At 48.3% G+C, this 19,635-nt stretch overlaps 2 protein-coding genes and 1 long non-coding RNA gene across 9 annotated transcripts in view; 2 read left to right on the top strand and 1 right to left on the bottom strand.

Annotated features, from left to right (window-relative positions):
• C7H3orf70 (chromosome 7 C3orf70 homolog) overlaps window positions 1–5,152 on the top strand; it is a 118,820-nt gene extending 113,668 nt beyond the window's left edge. Inside the window, exon 2 of the mRNA XM_043473515.1 lies at window positions 376–5,152. Coding sequence (XP_043329450.1) covers window positions 376–932 — 557 coding nt within the window. The 3' untranslated portion in view covers window positions 933–5,152. The remainder of the gene's footprint in view (window positions 1–375) is intronic.
• A 2,686-nt stretch (window positions 5,153–7,838) lies between these two features.
• On the top strand, window positions 7,839–18,579 carry LOC122444845. Of its 3 annotated transcripts, XR_006270363.1 has the most exons (4): window positions 7,839–10,803; window positions 13,548–15,253; window positions 15,343–15,388; window positions 17,169–18,579. It is a non-coding gene; the product is annotated as an uncharacterized LOC122444845 (long non-coding RNA). The 3 variants fall into 3 exon arrangements; XR_006270364.1 differs by having other exon boundaries at window positions 7,839–9,794; window positions 10,660–10,803; window positions 13,548–18,579; XR_006270365.1 differs by having other exon boundaries at window positions 7,839–9,794; window positions 10,734–10,803; window positions 13,548–18,579.
• VPS8 (VPS8 subunit of CORVET complex) overlaps window positions 12,436–19,635 on the bottom strand; it is a 285,565-nt gene continuing 278,365 nt past the window's right edge. For all 5 annotated transcript variants that reach the window (XM_043473511.1, XM_043473513.1, XM_043473510.1 and 2 more), the window contains 2 exons: window positions 15,895–15,975; window positions 12,436–13,082 (listed from right to left, as the gene is read on the bottom strand). In XM_043473511.1, the coding sequence (XP_043329446.1) occupies window positions 12,933–13,082; window positions 15,895–15,975 (231 nt within the window). In that variant the 3' untranslated portion in view covers window positions 12,436–12,932. The remainder of the gene's footprint in view (window positions 13,083–15,894; window positions 15,976–19,635) is intronic.

The following is a 19,635-nucleotide window of genomic DNA, read 5'->3' on the forward strand; positions in this document are numbered from 1 at the left end:
ACAATACTATTTTACAGTGTGTTTTTGCTATATTATATTGTAAACGTTCTTTATTCTGGTATGATGGTTAAATCATTTCAAGATGCCTGTAAAATAAGGATGATAGTATCCACCTACCTATTCCAGAGACTTAAATATAAAATTAAGATTTGTAAAGTGTGTTGAGTTTTTAGATGGAAACACCGTGATGTTTATGTACCATGCTGAATTTTTGATTGATTATAACCATGTTGATTCTATCTTTAGTTTCTTTGGGGATGGTTTTGAAATATTTTTAAAAACATTCTGAGTCCTCAGAGAGAAACCATTATGGCTACCTTACCCTAGCATGTGTAGCACCCTGAGATTTCAGCTGCCTTTCTGTGTCCCCTATAGGCAAGTACGTGTATCAGCCGATGACCCCTGTGGAACAGCTTCCCAGCACTGAGATTCCTGCAAAGCCTCGGGAGCCTGCGAACACCATTCAGATTTCGGTCTCCCTCACTGAACACTTTCTGAAATTCGCATCTGTTTTCCAGCCCCCTCTCCCCCCTGACTCGCCAAGGTACTGTATGATCTCAGACCTCTTTATTGACAACTATCAGGTTAAATGTATTAATGGGAAGATGTGTTATGTGCAGAAGCAGCCGGCACCACATTCCCACAAAATGAGCCCCGAGGAGGTCTCTGCACATGATGCCTTTATTTCAAAAGAGAGCAACACACCAAAAATAGATCACTGCTCTTCTCCCTCAAGTTCCGAGGACTCTGGGATCAACGCGATCGGGGCTCACTATGTGGAATCGTGTGATGAGGACACAGAAGAAGGAGCAGAACTGAGTTCAGAGGAAGATTACAGTCCAGAGAGCAGCTGGGAGCCAGATGAGTGCACCCTTCTTTCCCCCTCGCAGTCTGATCTGGAAGTGATTGAAACAATAGAAACCACCGTGTGAGGGTGCAGGCGGGAAGCCACGTCCTCTGATCCGTGCTGAGCTTTTGTACTTTTGTCTGATGGATCCTTTTTCCAGTGCAGTCAGTGTTTTCTACCCCTCTGTAACAACCAGAGCAGTTCAGTGGTCTGCTGATTTAGCTTCAGTTTTAAATTCGTCTTATAACTAAGACATTCTTTTGTTATAAATGGTTTTCTTTTGTATCTTCACTTCCTTTCTGTGTAGCATCTGGCATCATGAATTGTGACCCAGCCTTAATTTCACTGGGAACTTTGAAAGCGATGAAGCGATGATCACAGAGCGTCATGGATCAGGTTGAGCAGATACCCAGAGTGAAGGAGACACTGTTCTAAAAATAGCCAGTTCTTCGCAGAACAACTCTCTGGCAGCCCTTTTGGCATGCTGATGAGCACTGCTCCCCTGCTAGTCCCGGGTGGAGAATTGGTTCACGTGACCTGTTCAGGCTGTGCTCTGGCGCAGGCCATTCTGTCCTTCCCTCATCTCCCTACCACCTGCCCTGGCTCTGGGCCAGTGTTGCCACAGCTTCCTGGAGGCCAGCTCAGCCCCCAGTTAAGGCAGTATCTGCACCACCAGCCCTCCATGACCTGGCGCTGGGCTAGACCTCGCTCCAGAAGAGATGACATCATCTGTTTCATGCTCAGTCCAGCTTAGGTTGAATGCCTCTCCCCACTCCAGGGTGCTGTGTGGATACAGAATGAATAAGGCCTGACTCCCAGCAGGAAGGGACCATAGTCCACTTGGGGAGGTAATCCATGCAGGTGAGGGGACCTAGAGTGCCCCGGGAACCCAGGGGAGGCAGAGGTGCACTTGGCTTGGGCTAGCTGGAGAAGGAGTAGCATTTGAGCTGGCCTCAGGGGTGGCTTCCTCAACATTTCCCTGCTTTTTAAAATTGTTCAAATATGCGGGAAACTTTTAGGAAGTCATATAGGTATTATATTTAGGAGGCAGCCACATCTGATGTCTTAAGGAAAAAAATCAATAATAGTTTTAGTTAGCATGGAAATGCTAAAGACAGCAGTCCTTTAGGGATTAGGAATGAATCTAATAGGTTTGATTAACTCTGCTTCATTTGGTTGTATGAAGCATTAGAATGGCTTAGGTGAGAAATGGATTAGAATTCAGTATGATGCATGGATTTTTTATGCCAATGCAAAAACAGTTGAAATAGTTCGCTGCTAAGTCAGGAGAAAATATTTTGTGTAATATTCATTCTCTTTACTACAGTAATATTCATGGGCTGTTGGAAATGTTCTCTTTTCTTACACACATAAAATAGTGACTGATTCTTTCTTATTTAGCTCTCTTCAGAATTTTGCTCCTAATCTCCATTTATAATAGGTGTTCTTGTGTGAGTTGGTTATCTGCCATTTCTCCAAATGTACTGTCTGTGAGGCATTGTTAAGAATCCAGGAAATTTGAAATACGGCCACATGAAACTAAACTATCCAAGTTGGAGACAGAGAATCACTTCCTGTACGCTGACTCTCCATGAGCCTGCTCTCATGGCATCATCGTGTGCTCTGTTGGCATTACGATGCGACTCTCCTGTGTCACGTTAGTTCATATTTTAAGAAACAAGAAGAGGCCTGTTGTGTCCTTTCCTGAAGCCTCCACTTGGCATCCTGCACAAATCTCTCCGGGCAGAACCTGCTTTCCTAGTTGTACGTGCAGTCCACGTGACTGGCTAGAACATTTTGTTAGGTTCAGGCGCCCTAAACATCCTTAGGGTTTAGGAAGCAGAGTGCGCGTATTCCTTTGAAAGCAGTGTTACTTAACACTTTGTGTGGTAGGTGAGAATGCAGCCAGCATAAAGTTTCCACTTACTGAAACATAAAGACTCAACACATCAACCGAGAAGGTGCTGTCCAGAGCTCCGGGGCCAGCGGGGCCCAGGAGAGGGCGGCAGAAGCAGGTGTGGGGAGAAAGGCTTAGGGACAAAGAGCTGATGAGCCCTGCTCTGGGCTCTCTCAGTGCTGCCTGGACTGACTGGCCAGCTGCAACCAGGGTCCTGTCTGCACCTAGCCGTGGGTGAGCTCATTTCATCCCTGGACAGGAATACGAGGCTCTCTTTGTACTGTTCCTATCAGTTCTCTCCTCTGTTAATGTGTTGATAGTTGGGGTCAATCACCAGGTCTCCAAAGCCATGGGAATCCATGGGCTCAGGGCCACGCTTCTGAGGCTGGCTGTGCCAGGGTTGGGCCCTTCTTAGTAATATCTATGACTTTTGCCTAGGTTCCTGTTTTTAAAAACTCCTGAACTGCCATTCAGATTAGCCAGGATTTTAATGGAATTTTTGGATTTAACACTAGTTGATAATCACTTTAACTCTTTATAATTAAAAACTCAACTAAGATTCACTTACTACTATCAATTTTATAGAATTGGAGACATCCCATTGGATTCTAAATATCAAATGCTCCTGGATCTCAAAATAGCCTTTTCTAAATAAGCACAAGCAAGGATTTTTTTGTCCTATCACTGTTAATAATTATCTGAAAATCATATATGATTGAACCAGAATTGTTTCTTTATGCTTGCATTCCAAAAACAACTGATAAGGGTATAAAAATATGTAGTTTCAACTTAAATTCTAGGCCTATTCTGTTCTATATTATATGAAAGAATTTCTCTGTAATTCTGATACTACATTATGCATTTGTATAAGCATATTTATAGGCACTTTAGAAAATGTTTAGACTGCAGTGTGTATTATAGACATTGAACACAGTTATGTTAAATAGGCTTTTGATTAATACTTGTACACTGAGAGATATGAAAGCTTTATCACTTGGACCTTTGCTCACTTGGGGCAAAGAGTTGGGATGTGTGAATGGAAAAACTGCTGTCTCAGGCTTTTGTCAAAAACTGACACCATTCCCACTTTTTGAAAGTTGGTGTAAAAGCTATTAGGTAGAAGATACGAAATAAGTACTGTGTGGAGTTTAGCTTTCTGATCTAACCAAGATTTCTTTTAGCATTTTCAAGTTTCACATGTGTTCATGACTTTTCTGAGAAATAACAAAGCAATTAAAATGTTTTTGTGGTTATAACTATTTGGTACATTAACAATGGAAGCTTTACAATAAAAAATCTAGGTATATTCAAGATTTGAAATGCAAATCTGAGAAAAACCTCTGTAGAAAAACTGCCGCATTCCTGGAAGGGGACGACCTGTAGTTCAAAGTAATATAGTACAAATACAATCAGCAGAACCAGAACAAAACCATAAAGTTGTTTCCCTGAAGTACCTTTTTGGATTTGAACTAGGATTTGATTTTATCTTGAGAGTGGTGGTTTTATTTCTTAATCTCTGCTTCCTGGCTTGTTTGAACCATCGTAGTTCCTTTGATCATAACCTCCTTTTATGCAGATATCTCTACTTAGGCAGTAGGATGCAACCAGGTAATTTAGAAAGCTGTCAAAATATCCAGATATTTTTGGTGGTATAAATACTTTTAGGCAAGGGGGGAAATAGCACAATTAAAAAAATATTTATACTGTCAACACTTTTATTATTCCATCTTATTTGCAAAATTTTGTTGACATGTTTTGGATTTTTACACGAGGAAAACGAAGCTTTCTTGGGTTTTCCCCTACCCCCCACTCCAGAGGAGTCAGCACAGTGAACACCGGCTGTGTCGGGCTCTTGTGTGCTTGTGTCTCTTCCGCTGAGGAGGGAGAAAGCAGTGGGCGTGCTGTGCTCCTGGTCAGTGCTGTCAGTGTTTCTCACGTTCAGCCGTGAGTACAAGGGCACTCAGAACCAACTGGGGAATAATTCACCTTTAGAAGACTTCTGTGTCACTGCTCCCTTTCACTGTCATGGGTAATTGAGAGTTGGCTGTGCTGGGAAAGAGCTGCGTCTCTGGTCGAGCTTTGGGTTCTTTCTGTTCAGATTGAAGTGCCCTCTTCACAGGCTGGACAAGTCTAAAAGCAAGTCATCACTAGCGGTTTTAATGCTGAGCTTCCGTATCATGGTGTCCATATGTACTTCTAAGGATGTTTGTACCTTGTAATATTCACTTACTGTGTGATTTTTAAAACCTGTCTGTTTTCAAGTTTTAAGCACAATGTTGATTCTTCTCTAATTTCCTAAAATTACATTGTTTTCCTACAAACAGCTCAACTTTCCTCTCTGTATAATACTTTAGGAGAATACTACCTTGTAAAATAAACGTGATCCTCTTCTTTTATACCAGCACAAATGCGCTATTTTGAATTTTGGAATATTCTTCCTCCCCACCCCACCCCTGCCTTTGGATAGGTTCTGTCTGATTTAAATAGTAACGCAATGTGAGCTAAATGAAAAACAAAAAAAACCTCATTTGCAAAATGTGAAACGTTTATATCAGTGCTTACTTTGTGCTAGGAAATAAGTTGTTTACATCATTATTCCATTTAAATTTTACAGAAACTTACGGCAGATAGTTATTATTACGTACCCTATACACTCACAGTCACCACTTGATAACTCCCAGAACCATTTAAGTAACTGTTTTGTTGGCTGCATGAGGTTTACACAAATAATTACGTTCCCTCACAAACAGGGTTTATTTCACACAGAACTGCACTGTGTCTTCAGCTCACACATCCCATGTACGGTGGCTCTGACTGCAGGTTGGCAGCCAGGGCAGCCGCTGCCCTGCTGAGCCTCGGGGCCCAGTCACTTGGTCACCAAGACTCAGTGTGGCAGGTCCAAGAGCTTGAATTACCAGGAGCAGAGCAGCTTTGGGGTTGGCTTGTATTGAGAAACCTCATGGGGAGTGCTAAATAAATTTGTTCATCAGTAATAGAAGTAATACCATTGTTCATAGTACTAATGATACAGCTGCCTTCTCGCTTCCCGAGTTATCCCCACAGCAGCCCTCCGGGAGAGGTTGCAGCATCCTTCTCTCACACCAGGAAAAGGCCTCAGGAAGTAAACATTTGCCCAAAGTGGCTCAGCCTGCAAGTAAGTGGGACTTGGGGTTTGAACCCAGTCACCTTGGCCGTGGAGCCCATGTGCTGGGCCCTTTGCCTCCTCCTGTAGCCCTTCCCACTCTCAGGACCTTGGGGGCTGAGCCAGGAGGCACACAGTGGGCGAGCCGCAGGGCACAGGGTCCCCTTTCTGTCCCTGACCCAGCGGACACCTTCCCCTTCCTCATCCAGACGCTGCCAGGCTTCTCCCTCCCTCCCGCTGTTCTGAGCCCCCCACCCCAGCACACACACACACACCCATGCACAAACACACACACGCAATCTTTCTGTAGACATCTCAGTGCTTGGATTTGGCCATTGCTGCCTCTGTGTTTAATCAGGAATCTAGGCTAGCTCTTCCTGCCTTCACAAAAGATAACTTATCTTTTAAAGTGACTTTTGTAGACAGCTAATCTCATCAACTGTGTGTGCATTCTACTAATTTAACTCTCTACATAATTGTATTGCCAAGTTCTAGAAAGCATCTCATTGTAGCATCTTACAGATGCTGACTACACACACTTTTATTCTGCAATTAACTTTAATTTACCATCTCGTCCTCATTACATTTCAATCACTGGGAACTGGTAATGCCTTTAACCCTTGGGGTCCCACTCCGATTCTGTGCTGAATGAAGGGGTAAGATGGGACCTTAGGACTCAGGCTTGGTGGGATGTGAGGGTCAAGGAGAAGCAATCAGAAGTCAGAATTCTTCAGAAACCAGGCAGATGAGAGTATATGCCTGCATATGCATGGTGTTTTTCTGTTCGTGTTTTGGAATTTTCCTAGTTTTCAAAGAACGAGTTGATGATTACTTATACACTCAGAAACAAACCCTGTAAGCTGGAAGATACCGAGTCCCAGGACAGTCATTGCAGATGGAGCCTGACGTTGCTGGAGGTTTGAGGGAGGGAGTGGGGATCCCCCGAGTCCGGCAGCTTCCCACCTGCTCCCCTGCCTGGGGGAGGGGCTGCTGAAAGCTGGGCTGCGGACTGTGTGTCCTGGAACCACCTGGCCTCCCCAGGGACGGACCCCAGTCAGGCCTCCACCCGTGACTAGAAGGGATTTGAGCCCTTGGGTTAGAGAGGGGATTCGTTTCTCATTGTTGTCCTCAGTTGCCAGCCCGAAACTGTGTGTGTAGATTTGGAGACGGCAGATCAGAAGGTCTCTGGTGGGACATTTCAGTCCTCTCTGATGACGAGCCATCACCTAGTGTGCATGCATCCCAGAGGATTCATGCCCAGATCTGGACCGTCACTGCAGGATGATGGCAGAAAGTGCAGCAGCGTGGATCCTCGAAGCCACACAGCATCTGAAGGGGAATTTAGCAAGGCATTTCCACAGACACCATCTCACCTGCCAAACCCAGCTCCTGTGTGTGCCAGGTGGGACAGGATAACTTCACGAGTTCATGGCTGAGGTATCCCAAAGCTAAGTTGACAGTAAAGGCAGGTGAGTCGCTCATAATTTGCAGGTAGGTAGCAGGTCCAGAGCTTGGTCCAAACATCCAAATCCAGCTGGTGTTAGCCCTCACTGGTTAAGCCCCTGCAGTCACGCCTGCCCTCTCCTGCTGCTCTCCCTTACCCACCTCTCTCCTCCCTACATCTAGCCTACCCAACCCCTCCCCAGCCCTGGCTCTAGGCAGGGGCATCCAGGAGCCACAGCCCAGCCTCTGGGCATCACCTCATGCACCCTTGTCTACTGCTCTAGCTTTCTGCCCAGCCTGGCTTGACCTGGATTTGGCCGAGACCCAGACACTGCTTCGGGCTACGGAGTGGCCCACCCTGGATCTAAGAACCCCCCTTGGAATTGGCCTCAGATCTTAGTGCTTCAAGACTTCCCTGGTAGCTCAGACAGTAAAGCCTCTGCCTACACTGTGGGAGACCCGGGTTTGATCCCTGGGTTGGGAAGATCCTCTGGAGAAGGAAATGGCAACCCACTCCAGTACTCTTGCCTGGAAAATCCCACGGACTGAGTAGCCTGGTAGGCTATAGTCCATGGGGTCACAAAGAGCCGGACTCAACTGAGTGACTTCACTTCACTTCAAAGCCAAGCCAAGAGTACATGTTAAGGTAAACCTAGAAAAAAAAATTTTTTAACTTAGCACTTTAGGTATTAGTGGCTTCTACCTCCTTTTGCTCCCAGCCTCACTGAAGTGGGGCCTTGGATTCCAGCTGCTTCCTGTGGTAAGCACCAGCCCTCACCTACCTCAGGCTTGCCTCTGGGGGGCAGCCGACCCCAGGGGACCGTGGCCCCTGACTCTGATGACCCAGCCGTGAACAAGGAAGAGCCCTGTGTAGTAGACTAAGGGTTTCTGCCCCTGTGTTTAGAGTCTGCCTGTGTGAACTAATGCCAAAATTCATCAAGCAAATGTAGGTATACCATGTTCCGGCAGGAGACCTTGGAAGAACCACAGGTGTAACCACGTGGTGCTCTCAGAGGCCATGCAGTGAGGTCTGGAACCACTGGAAGGACCCAGGGCTGGGGTTCTGTGGTACGCCTAGAGGGTGGGCTTCCTGAGGCCACGTGGGATTCATAGGGATCTTCAGAGCCTGCTTTTGCTGAGAATCTTATCGACTATTGGGTGGTGACTGTAGCTTGATGTAGGAGCTGCACAGAATGTGGGAAGGACTGGAGTTTGCCAAGGAGCAAAGGCCCCAGTGAACATGGATGGGGCCTTGAGTGGGCATCTCTGTAGGTCGCCGGGAGATCAGCACATGATCAGGGGGTGCAACTAGAATTCTCTGGGGGTCCTGGAGAGGTCAGTTCTTCCCCAGGGGATTTAGCCTCACCCCACCTAGCTCAAGAGTCACAGGCAGGCAGTGAATTCCTAGTGCTGCAGTGTTTACTGAATCAAACAGGACAGCACGTGGACCCCAGTCAGCCTGATAGAGGACAGAGGCCTCAGAAAGGGAGCAAGGTCGGCGGCGGGGAGGAGGCAGGGAGGAGAAAGGGAGGAAGTTGACTGGAAGTCAGGAAGTCACTGTTGCTGGTGGAGGTGGATTGGGGGAATATTGAAGAATGATGGACCGACTCATTCGTGTACAGAAGAGAGGCTGGGCTGGCAAACCATGAGGTCCTCCAGGTTCCTAGGGGCTGGGATCTGGCCCTCCAAGATTATCGGCACCAAATTCTGACCTTTGAGATGGATGTGGCATAGAGTTCTGAGGGAACAGACGTCAGGTAGGAACAGGGGCTACTGGCTTTGTTCCTGAAGCTGGAGACATTCGTTTATTCACACAGGCAGGAATATACTCAAAAATCTGTTAATTACACCTGCCCTCTGACCCTGAAAAATCACTCTTAAGTTTAGACCCAACAGAAATGCATACATACGTCCACCACAAAGAAAGACAGTACTGGAAACAGTCCAATCATCCATTAACAATAGAATGGATAGGTTATTGTGTATTCATACAGTGGAACACTCCTTTGCAATGAGAATAAACAACATGGATAAATCTCACAGACATTTTTACTCATTGGAGTTAAAAAAAAAAAGCCACTTCCAAAAGAGTAAATATACTTTATTTATATGAAGTTCAAAACAGGCAAAAGTATGGTTTTATATTGCATGGTGGTGGCTAGCTTTGGGGTGGGGGGTGATGAACAGAATTCAGGGGACATCTGGGCGCTGGCCATTTCTGTTTGCTTGATCTGGGTGCTGGTTATACAGGTGTGTGTATTTCATGGATTAATCCAGCTTTGTACATGTGGTTTGTGAACATTTGTCCATAAAAAGTTTACCTTAAAAAGAGACTTAAAAGATCGTTGCAGCCAGTCTGCTTTCAGCACTGTTACTATGAAAGATGGCAGGAGTGGACCAGACACAGTCGTGTGCCCTCAGGCAGATAGGAGGCAGATAGGACAACACCCAAGTGGGGAAACAAGGTGAGTCAAACTGCCACTTCCCTGGGGAAGTGGGAAAGGCTTCAGAAAGTATTGGTGTGTGGAGGGGCTGGTGGCAGGATGATGGCCACCAATGCCCCAGAGAGGAGGGGCCGCTGGACGAACCCTCTGATGAATCAGAGCCGCCCCTTGGGGCCCAGCGGGGCTGACTACCCACAGACTCCCCAAGGTCATGGAGTCCTCCCTGGATTACCCGGAGGACAACACACCAGGCCTTTCCTGCGGCTGGGCAGGCGTCACAGGCACCTCATTCTGGAGATGCACTTTTGGAAAAACATTTTCAGTGGGGAAAGCCGAGTGGAAACATACTGCTTCTAAAAGGATCCCCAAAGCTCTGAATTATTTATTCACTGACGCATTCATCATTGATGAGGCTCCTGTTGGCTTTCCTCTTCCACAAACACCTTCCCTCCCCATCTCAGCATGGTGGGCTGTGGTTGGTAATATGTTGCCTTTACAAAGCATCTCCCACACATCATCTGGACCTTTGTTGCAGAGGGAGCAGATGTATCTTTGCTTTTCAGAGGCCTGTGAGGGACCCCCTGACCGGCAGCCCAGGGCTGTCTCCATCAGTCCATTCTGCCTCCCGTGGGGAATTGGGTGAGACTCCATCTGCCACCCCTGCCACCACGGCAGGAGGGAGGGGGCACTCTGCTGAACCTGGGAGCTGAGTAACCATTTTCAGATGGTCCTTTCAAATACTCTGGAGAAGGAAATGGCAACCCACTCCAGTATTCTTTCCTGGAGAATTCCATGGACAGAGGAGCCTTGTGGGCTACAGTCCATGGGGTCACAAAGATTCAGACACGACTGAGCGGCTAACTTTCAGATACTCACTGTTTACCAGGTGCAAAGAAGAAATGAGCTGTTACGGACACTGCTGCGTTTTGGCCAATCAGAACCCCTCCTTTCTTCTCTCAGGACCCCGATTTCCTTTCAGAGGACCCCCTGCCTTCCCCTGGGGCAGATGGGAGGAGCCGGCTCAGCCCAGGTACGTGCCCTCCCCAAACGGTAGCTTATGGGTGCCTGGAGCCTGCCTCCCCCAGATCCTTCCTCCGGCCACCTGTCACAGCCCAGGGATGGGCACGTGACTGCAAGAGCAGCTGGGGCTCTGACTGGGCTGGATCGCGTGCTGAGGGCTGCTGTTTCGCACCCCTGGGAGCACCGCCCGCCCGACCTGCAGTGAGCTTCCCTGGCCCCATCCGCAGGACCACGGCTGCCGACTGAGCCTGAATGTATCTCGAGAGAAGTCTCCCCTGAGGAACTGCTCTGAAGTGGGGCCCGACGTCACTGCAGACTAGGACACGTGCTCAGTGCCAGGAGAGGGGATGGACTGAGCCCAGCTCAGGCCGGCAGGGCCCAGGGCCCAGCCCTGGGGTTGGTTTCTCATCTACCCTCAGATGAGACAGGAGGCATGACCTGGGTATAAAGCTGCTGGCCTTTGTTCAGTGGTTTTGTGACTCGAATGACAAGGAACTCTTGGGGCTGATATTTCAGGGAAGGGCTGGAGGAGAGCCGTGATGGTGTTTACTGGTCCTGGTGTGCAGTTTACTAACTGCTCGGGTGTGCAGTGAACTAACTGCCTTGGCTCCTTCGAGTATAGACTGAGGAAGGGCAACAAGTGCTGCGTTTTGCTTTGAGATTGTCGAGCTCCTTTGGCTTTGATCTTAGACTCATCAAGAAATCAAGAAACCCTCTGATACGGAATTTGTGGAGTGACATCACTGGCTCTGGAATCAGTTCTGAGTTCAGATCTGTGATCTGCCACTTTTTGTGTGTTGCCTTGGTTAAATTTTCCCCACGTGTAAGCCTCAGCTCTCTTGTCCGTAGTATGGGATTGAGACCCTTGTGCGTCTGATTGTTGGTCTTGTACTGCTGCTCCATGCCCCCCAGTGTGGCCTCCTCGCACCCCCCGTGCCGCTGCCTCGAAGGAGTTCTATGCTAAGAGCGCAGCTCACACATCTGGGCAGTGCGGCACGGGTCTGCGCTGCACTTCGTGTCCTCAGGCATGGGTTCATTTAGTCTTTATTTTATAAAGAAACTGAAGCTGAGAGAGGTGAACTGACTTGCTCAGGATCACAGCCAGAATGTGGCAGAAGCAGGATTTCTGTTAGCAGTTCTATGTAGTTCATACATCGATTTCCTGGGGGTTCTGGAGGATTAGAAAGGGCCCGGCATGATGCCTGGCACCTGCAGTGCAGGGGTGGAGGGTTACCGGGGTGGTAGGAGCTGTGAGCGTCGGGCTTGGAGCTGGACTGGAGCACTTGCCTGCTGGTGCCTGTGCTCTCCGGCTCTGGGAGCCTGGCTGGCCCTGAGTCTGTGGGGTGGACGCCTAGTCTCTGCCTGTGTGGTGTGCTCTCCTGAGGTGGTTGGCTCAATGATGTACAAAGTTCTTGGGCCAAGAAATGTGAACATCCTGCTCTGGCAGACCGGGCCCTGGCCGAGGAGTGCCTGGGTGTCTGGTGGTCTGGATGGAGCCTGTGACGCAGCTGCTTATGGAATAAAGGCAGGGCTGCCCCAGTCAGGGCCCTTGACTTTGAGCTAACAGAACTGAATTGTGGCCACAAAGGTTCTGAATGTCCTTTGTGACTTGGTAGAGGGAGAGTGAGATAGTCAGTAGGCCTGCAGGGCATGAACGGGAGGCATTTATTGTTACAAATGGCAGATGTCAGATGTTACACTCAAATGGGTTTCAATACAAACATGAGGAAAGGGAGGTGCCCCAGCCCCCACAGGCCCTTCATTCCCTCCAGCGCAGGTTTCCTTGATGCTGCAGCCCAGTGCCCACTGTCCCTCTGGCAGCAGAGGCAACGGCACCCCATGCTAACCACCAGCAGGAGAAGAGGGGCTGGGGTGGCCATGGACCGGGCTGCCGCCTGTAGAGCTCTGCCTTTTCTCCACTCTTGGGGGAAAGAGTCCCAACAGACAAAAACGCATATCCTTAAATAACTGCATGGAGGTACATCGTGTTCATTTGCTTAATAAGCAAAACAAAATCAGTCTGGTGCCCAGGCTGCAACAACATCAGGAGGGCCAGAGTCTCTGCGCCTGGGGGCGTGGAGTCCTCGGTGACCCCTCCCCTTGCTGGCCTGTCTCTGGGCTCCAGGCCCAGGAAAGACTTCAGTCCTCGGTCACTGGGGGAGGAATGAGCTGCAGCTGGAAGTTCTCCTTCTGGAAGATGCTGTTGAAGGCGGGGCCACTCTGGGAGCCTCCAAACGGCCTGCAGCTCTCGCTGCTGCGATTCTGGGAGAGTTCTGTGAGGAGGGCCAGCTGCAGTGGAGGGGACACAGTCAGTGGGGGCTGGAGGTAAGACCAGGCATGAACCCCACATCTGCATCTAGCTAACCACCACGGTGACTCTGCACATGTTCACGTCCTCTGGTAAGGCCTAAATTTTCTCCTTTAACGAGGAGGAGGCTGGACGTGGTCAGTCTCACAGGCACGTCACACTGTGATGCTTTCTGACATGGCAAAGCGTCTGAGCCTCTCTCACGCTGTGTACCTCTGCAGAGGGCACGTGACCCTGTTGCCCAGCTCTCTTCTTAGTGGCTTTCCTCAGAGTAAGTGGTGATCTCTAGCTCTGTCTTGCCTTCATGATCCAGATAGCTCCCGATGGACACCCGAGCTGCCACTTCAAACTCAGGGCCTCCAGGGACACTCAAGGATGCCACCTTCTCTTCTAAGTGCCCTCCCTGCTCCCCGGTGTTCACCAGTGACACCCTCCCCCTGTTACAGGCTCAGACCTGCCAGGGAAGGCAGACTGTGGATCTAGCCCGCCGGGAAGATTAGGTACAGAGCCTGATGACCTAGTCCCGAGATGCCCTTGACGTCAGAGGAGAGTGGAGTGCCACACCTGGAATTTACCTGGAGAGACAGCAGCTGTGAGGACCGAGCCGTCTCCTACAGCAGCGCAAGCCTCCCGGTGCCAGGACTTCCCACAGCCCCAGGAAACCACCCCCAGTGCCCACTAGGCTACTGGATCATGCCTCTAGGTCTTTTACATGAAGTGTGTCTGATCCTCCACAACCACCTTCTGGGTAAAAAACCCAGAGCCCTGAGAAGTGAAGTAACTGGGTCACCCCAGGGGTGAGTGGTAGCCTGGGATTCAAGCTCCAGTCCCTCGGTCCCTGCTCGGCTGCCGAGCTACCTGCGGTTCTGCCTCCCCTGGAGATGACGTCTGTCACCTGCTCTCTTCCCACCTCCCCCAGGTTGTCTTGTCTTTTACTGCCCTCCGACCTCTGATAAGGGTTCTTTCCTCACCTAGGTGATAGTGGCAGGAGAATTACATGTGTCTGTCCTGTTGAAAACTCACTGCAGTGGCTGTGGTAACTGGGAGACATCTGAAGAGCCTTGGTTCACAGTGCCGATTTACCTAAAATACTCCAGCACCTGGCCCTGCTCAGGCAGGCTGTGGTCCAAGGCAGAGTCCCAAACCAGGCTCCCTGCAGGGACTCCCACTGCTGTCGAGCAGGTTACAGAGGGGGGTCCCGCGCTCTGCACAAGCCCCACCTACGCCACTTCCCATCTTCTGTAACCCTCTGGGCTGCCACCAGCCTATGGCATTCTCTGCAAGGACTACTGCATAAACACGAAGTTCTTTCACATTCACACTGAAGTGAAAGAATCAATCACAAAAATATTTTTTGTTTTCCACTTCTGTACCTTAAGTGTTCTGTAAATTGATGGGTCCCAAATAGTGGCTCAGTAGTTTGAAACAGAACTTCCTGAGAATCAAAGGCCCAGAAACCCCACTCCCAGGGCAGAGCCGGGCTTGGGAAGGGGCAAGGTGAGGCCAGGTCAGTGGACCTCCTGGAAGAAAAGCCTCTGTCCAGACCAGCTCTCAGAGATGGAACACTGTTTTTCCTTTGGGCTGCCACCACCCTAGCAGGTGTGTGGGGAATGGGAAGAGGGAGCACAGCACAAAAACAAGAGCCCAGAGACAGTCTGTGCAAACTCAAGGAAAGCGTGGGGAAGAAATCTGGCCTGACTAGAATTTACGTGTGACTGGGGGCGAGGAGGAGCTGGCTGAGTTTGACTCCATCTGCAGGGGCTGGAGAGCCAGGAACGTGTTATAAGCCAGGGGGGTAACAGGACTTTGGGGCTTGGAGATGGTGCCCTACAAGCAGCAGAACCCCTAGAGAAGGGACAGAAGACCTGCAGTGACCTCTGTGAGCTGGGAGAAAAGGCGAGAAACAGACAGGAGATCGCCCTGTGGAGCGGGTGGGCTGGGAAGGATGAGCCCAGGGTGCTGGCGGTGACTGGATGACAGACGAATGCCACACAGAGACAGAGTGTTGTGGCTTGACTGCCAGTAGCCCTCTAAACATGTATTCTTCTTTTACAGTTACAGGATTCAATAGTTTTAGGGCTTTTGGAATCAAGACCAGTTTCCCTAGTCTCCACTGCAGTTAGGTCACGTGTCTAAGTACTGGACAAAGAAGGTAAGTGGAAGTGGTGTATACAGTTTCTAGGAACTATCCTTAAATAGAGGGCTTATGAACTTCTTCCTTTTCTTCCACCTTGCTAACAGGAATGCAGATATGATGGTTGGAGCTGGGGCAACCATGTTGAACCATGTGAGTATAATCCATATATTAGAGATGATAGACCCACAAAGTAGAAGAAATCTACAGAGAGAGATTCATGGAATGTGCCCTGGGGTCCCTGCATTTGCAATTCTATCTTGGTTAAGCCACTACAATTTGGCATTTATCTTTCATGGCCAAAACAAATTCAACCAACGCAAATGTACAACAGAGTCTGGGGCTTAGGGCAGACATGACAGTCATCAGTAAAAACAAAGGCTCCCAGGTGAGGGACTGGGCTTATGCCTGCTTTCTCTGGAGGCAGTACAAACACAGAAGCCCTCCTGTGTCCTCAGCCCAGGGTAAGTAAGAGACAGAGATCTTTCCACTTCTTCTGCATCCTTTGCCAAGTTCTCAGGGCTCCACACACCATGACAGGGATGCCAGGGCACCTTACAGCCTGAGGAGGAGGCTGGATTGAGGACCTGGGACACTGCGTTACCAAAGAGTAATTATAAACAGGGAAATGAAAATTTAGATAACCACATGAACATTACCCTGGAACTTCCTCGGTAGAGATGGCAGAGCTGATCAAATGCTTGGATTTGCTGTGGATCCAGAACAGGTTCTGAGGTTGCCTGAGAAATCAGAAACAGTAGGATTAATAACATCCAAGGGCAGCCTCCATGGAACATGATGCAGTGCTTCCTTCATGCAGAAGAAAACCCACACTACCAGGAATCAATGAGCTACTTTACTGAATATTTATTACAAGTGGCTGCAACCCCCTCAGGCCCTTAGTGCCAGCTCTAGCTGACAACCTCCCTAAGGCTTCTCCCTGTAGCCTCAGTGTTTCCATACTTAGGAGCTTCCTTTGGGGTGTCTTGGTTCCTCTTTGCCTTTACTATGGAGAATTTAGCTCCACCCAACCTTGCACCCCCATATCCAGCACTGAATACAGCCAGTAAAGATGCCCCTTCTTTGTGCTGGTGGCGGGGATATGTTACAAATGAAAAATTATGTCATTTCCTTGCCTTATTGTAAAGCTGATAGCTACCCAAGGGACTGAGATTTTAGTCTGCTTTTGGGAGAGGGAGAAGTCTAACTTGCTTCTCCAGCAGTTTCACCTTGTCCCACTGGTTACTGTGCCAACACCGTGGTCCTGCTCTCTGTGGATCCAACCCAGCTCACAGCTGGAGGAAGAAATGGGATCCTGGCAGAGGCCGCTGTGTAGGCTTTGGAGTCAGAGGTGACCTGAAATACAAGTTCTAAACTAACCTGCTGGGTGACCCTTAGGCAAGTCCCTTCTCTGACTTGTGAGAGAGGAAAATGCTTCCTTATGGGCTTACTGAATATTAAAATTAGATGAAATCCTTATATAAAATGTCTTTTATCTGCTTGGTCTCCCCTATAAGGGCTCAGTATATGCTGGTTTTTATTACTACAATTCAGAGCATCCTCAGTTAAATGATGGTGTGTTTCAACAAGGAAGGTGTCGACATGAGCGCCCATCCCTGAGAGCTGAGCGAGGGCTCTGGGACTGAAGGGCTGCAGATGGGGGTCTGAAGACCTGTTGAGGCAGGAACAGGGGAGGCAGAGAACAAGTAACACCACTCGGAACTGTTAGCATGTGCTGAGCATTTCCTGTTTGCTCTTTGAATGAGCTCACTGAACCCTCATAACGACTCTAGGAGGAAGGTGCTGCCATGTCTATCCCTTCCCAACCCCTAAGGATTTGAACTTTCAAAAGCATTACAGTGTTAAGAGGTTATATAAACTTGTGTTCTAGGAATGACTTTGCTTCTTTTCTTCAAAATTTTCCCACCCTTAGGGGGAAGAACCCTAAGCACTAAGACAGAATGGAAATAAGCGGCACCCCTGAATAAACCATGCTCGTGAGTGTGAAAGAGCTTCACAGCTTCATCTTCTGTGAAAGGATGTGTTTCAAGATCGGGAGAGCAGCTGACAGTAAGGACGCTCACAGCACCCGGGCTTGTGGGATCCCGCTGTGCTGTCCTGGAGACCAGCCCAGGCCCCAGGTGCCTTAACTCTTCCTGATGCCCTCAGTGACATGGGGGTGGCAGAGGTTGGCCCATGGGAATCCCAAGCCAGGCAGCCAGAAAGAGAGGAGGATAGCCCACAGGGGCCCCACTTTTCATTCTAGACTCACACCTCTGGGTCTCCAGACACATGGAGAGATTACTCTCTACTCTGAGAATGTTCCAACTTGCCTTGACACTTTAAGAAACACTTCTCAATTTAATTTGGTAGAAAAACGATCCTGTATCTTGGAGAGAAATTGTGTGTAGTATCACACTTCAGTTTATACTAAGTAAGATGCACAGGGGTGTTCCAAGCTAAAGATGATCTGAAGGTTTGAAAAATACTGCAAACCAAGCTCAAACAAGCAGGAAGAGAAAAACACATAAATACTTTTGAGAGACTTAACAATGGAAAACATGGTCCTGCCCCGATTTTCCACATCCCTCCAGTACTGCTGGCATGAACTGGGGAGCAGGACTGGTTATGGATGTCATCTGCCTCTCATTGGCCACTCAGCACCTCAGCAGTGGGGCCTGCCATCACCATAGTCCATATGACAAGGGACCAAACCACCCTGACCTTACTTTTGCTGATTCCGTGGTTACTCCATGGTAAAGTTTAGAGGAGGGTCTAAGTGGAACAAAGTCAGGAATGGACTAGGTAAGGTGGTGCTGGGTTGGGGTGTTAAAGTGGTTGATTAAAAAAAGGTTGTAAAAGCCAAGCTGGAAATTGACAAAGTGACGAGAGCAAGAAAAAGATCTCATGAAATACACTGCTGTGCTTCTTATGAAAATGTAGATGATGAGCCACTGAAGAAATGCCCATCAAACCCCGTGCTGAGAAAACTGTATTGGACACAATTACTAGTTGTATAGACTTTCTGCCAATTGTGTTTTCTGTTTTGCTTTTGTCACAAGAGAATGCAAAGCTAAGTGGTCAGCTACGTAAGACTAGCCGCTGTACAGGACGTAGTGGCAACCAGATTAGGTTTTACATTATTTTCCAGAGGCAAAACCTAGGTTTCTGCATTTGTTTCATCATTGGATGTACTTTGGAAGCCCAATCATTTTGTGAAAGCGAAGGTCACGTGAGCTCAGAAGCAGAGAAGGCACGTGGCACACTCACAGATCACTCGCGACAGTGACGAGCCGAAAGCGTCTCCTCTAAGGTTAGGGACGAGACAAGGATGTCCACTCTCACTACTTTTTTTTTTTTTTTTTTTTGAGATGGGCCTTTTTTTTTTTTTTAAATTTTTTTATTAGTTGGAGGCTAATTACTTCACAACATTTCAGTGGGTTTTGTCATACATTGATATGAATCAGCCATAGATTTACACTTATTCCCCATCCCGATCCCCCCTCCCATCTCCCTCTCCACCCGATTCCTCTGGGTCTTCCCAGTGCACCAGGCCCGAGCACTTGTCTCATGCATCCCACCTGGGCTGGTGATCTGTTTCACCATAGATAGTATACATGCTGTTCTTTTGAAACATCCCACCCTCACCTTCTCCCACAGAGTTCAAAAGTCTGTTCTGTATTTCTGTGTCTCTTTTCTGTTTTGCATATAGGGTTATCGTTACCATCTTTCTAAATTCCATATATATGTGTTAGTATGCTGTAATGTTCTTTATCTTTCTGGCTTACTTCACTCTGTATAAGGGGCTCCAGTTTCATCCATCTCACATTAGGACTGGTTCAAATGAATTCTTTTTGACGGCTGAGTAAAATTCCATGGTGTATATGTACCACAGCTTCTTATCCATTCATTCTGCTGATGGGGCATCTAGGTTGCTTCCATGTCCTGGCTATTATAAACAGTGCTGCGATGAACATTGCGGGGTGCAAGTGTCTCTTTCAGATCTGGTTTCCTCAGTGTGTATGCCCAGAAGTGGGATTGCTGGGTCATATGGCAGTTCTATTTCCAGTTTTTAAGGAATCTCCACACTGTTCTCCATAGTGGCTGTACTAGTTTGCATTCCCACCAACAGTGTAAGAGGGTTCCCTTTTCTCCACACCCTCTCCAGCATTTATTGCTTGTAGACTTTGGATAGCAGCCATCCTGACTGGCGTGTAATGGTACCTCATTGTGGTTTTGATTTGCATTTCTCTGATAATGAGTGATGTTGAGCATCTTTTCATGTGTTTGTTAGCCATCTGTATGTCTTCTTTGGAGAAATGTCTGTTTAGTTCTTTGGCCCATTTTTTGATTGGGTCATTTATTTTTCTGGAATTTTGCTGCAGGAGTTGCTTGTATAT

Source organism: Cervus canadensis, chromosome 7, assembly GCF_019320065.1.
Source record: "Cervus canadensis isolate Bull #8, Minnesota chromosome 7, ASM1932006v1, whole genome shotgun sequence".
NCBI classification, from domain to species: Eukaryota; Metazoa; Chordata; class Mammalia; order Artiodactyla; family Cervidae; genus Cervus; species Cervus canadensis.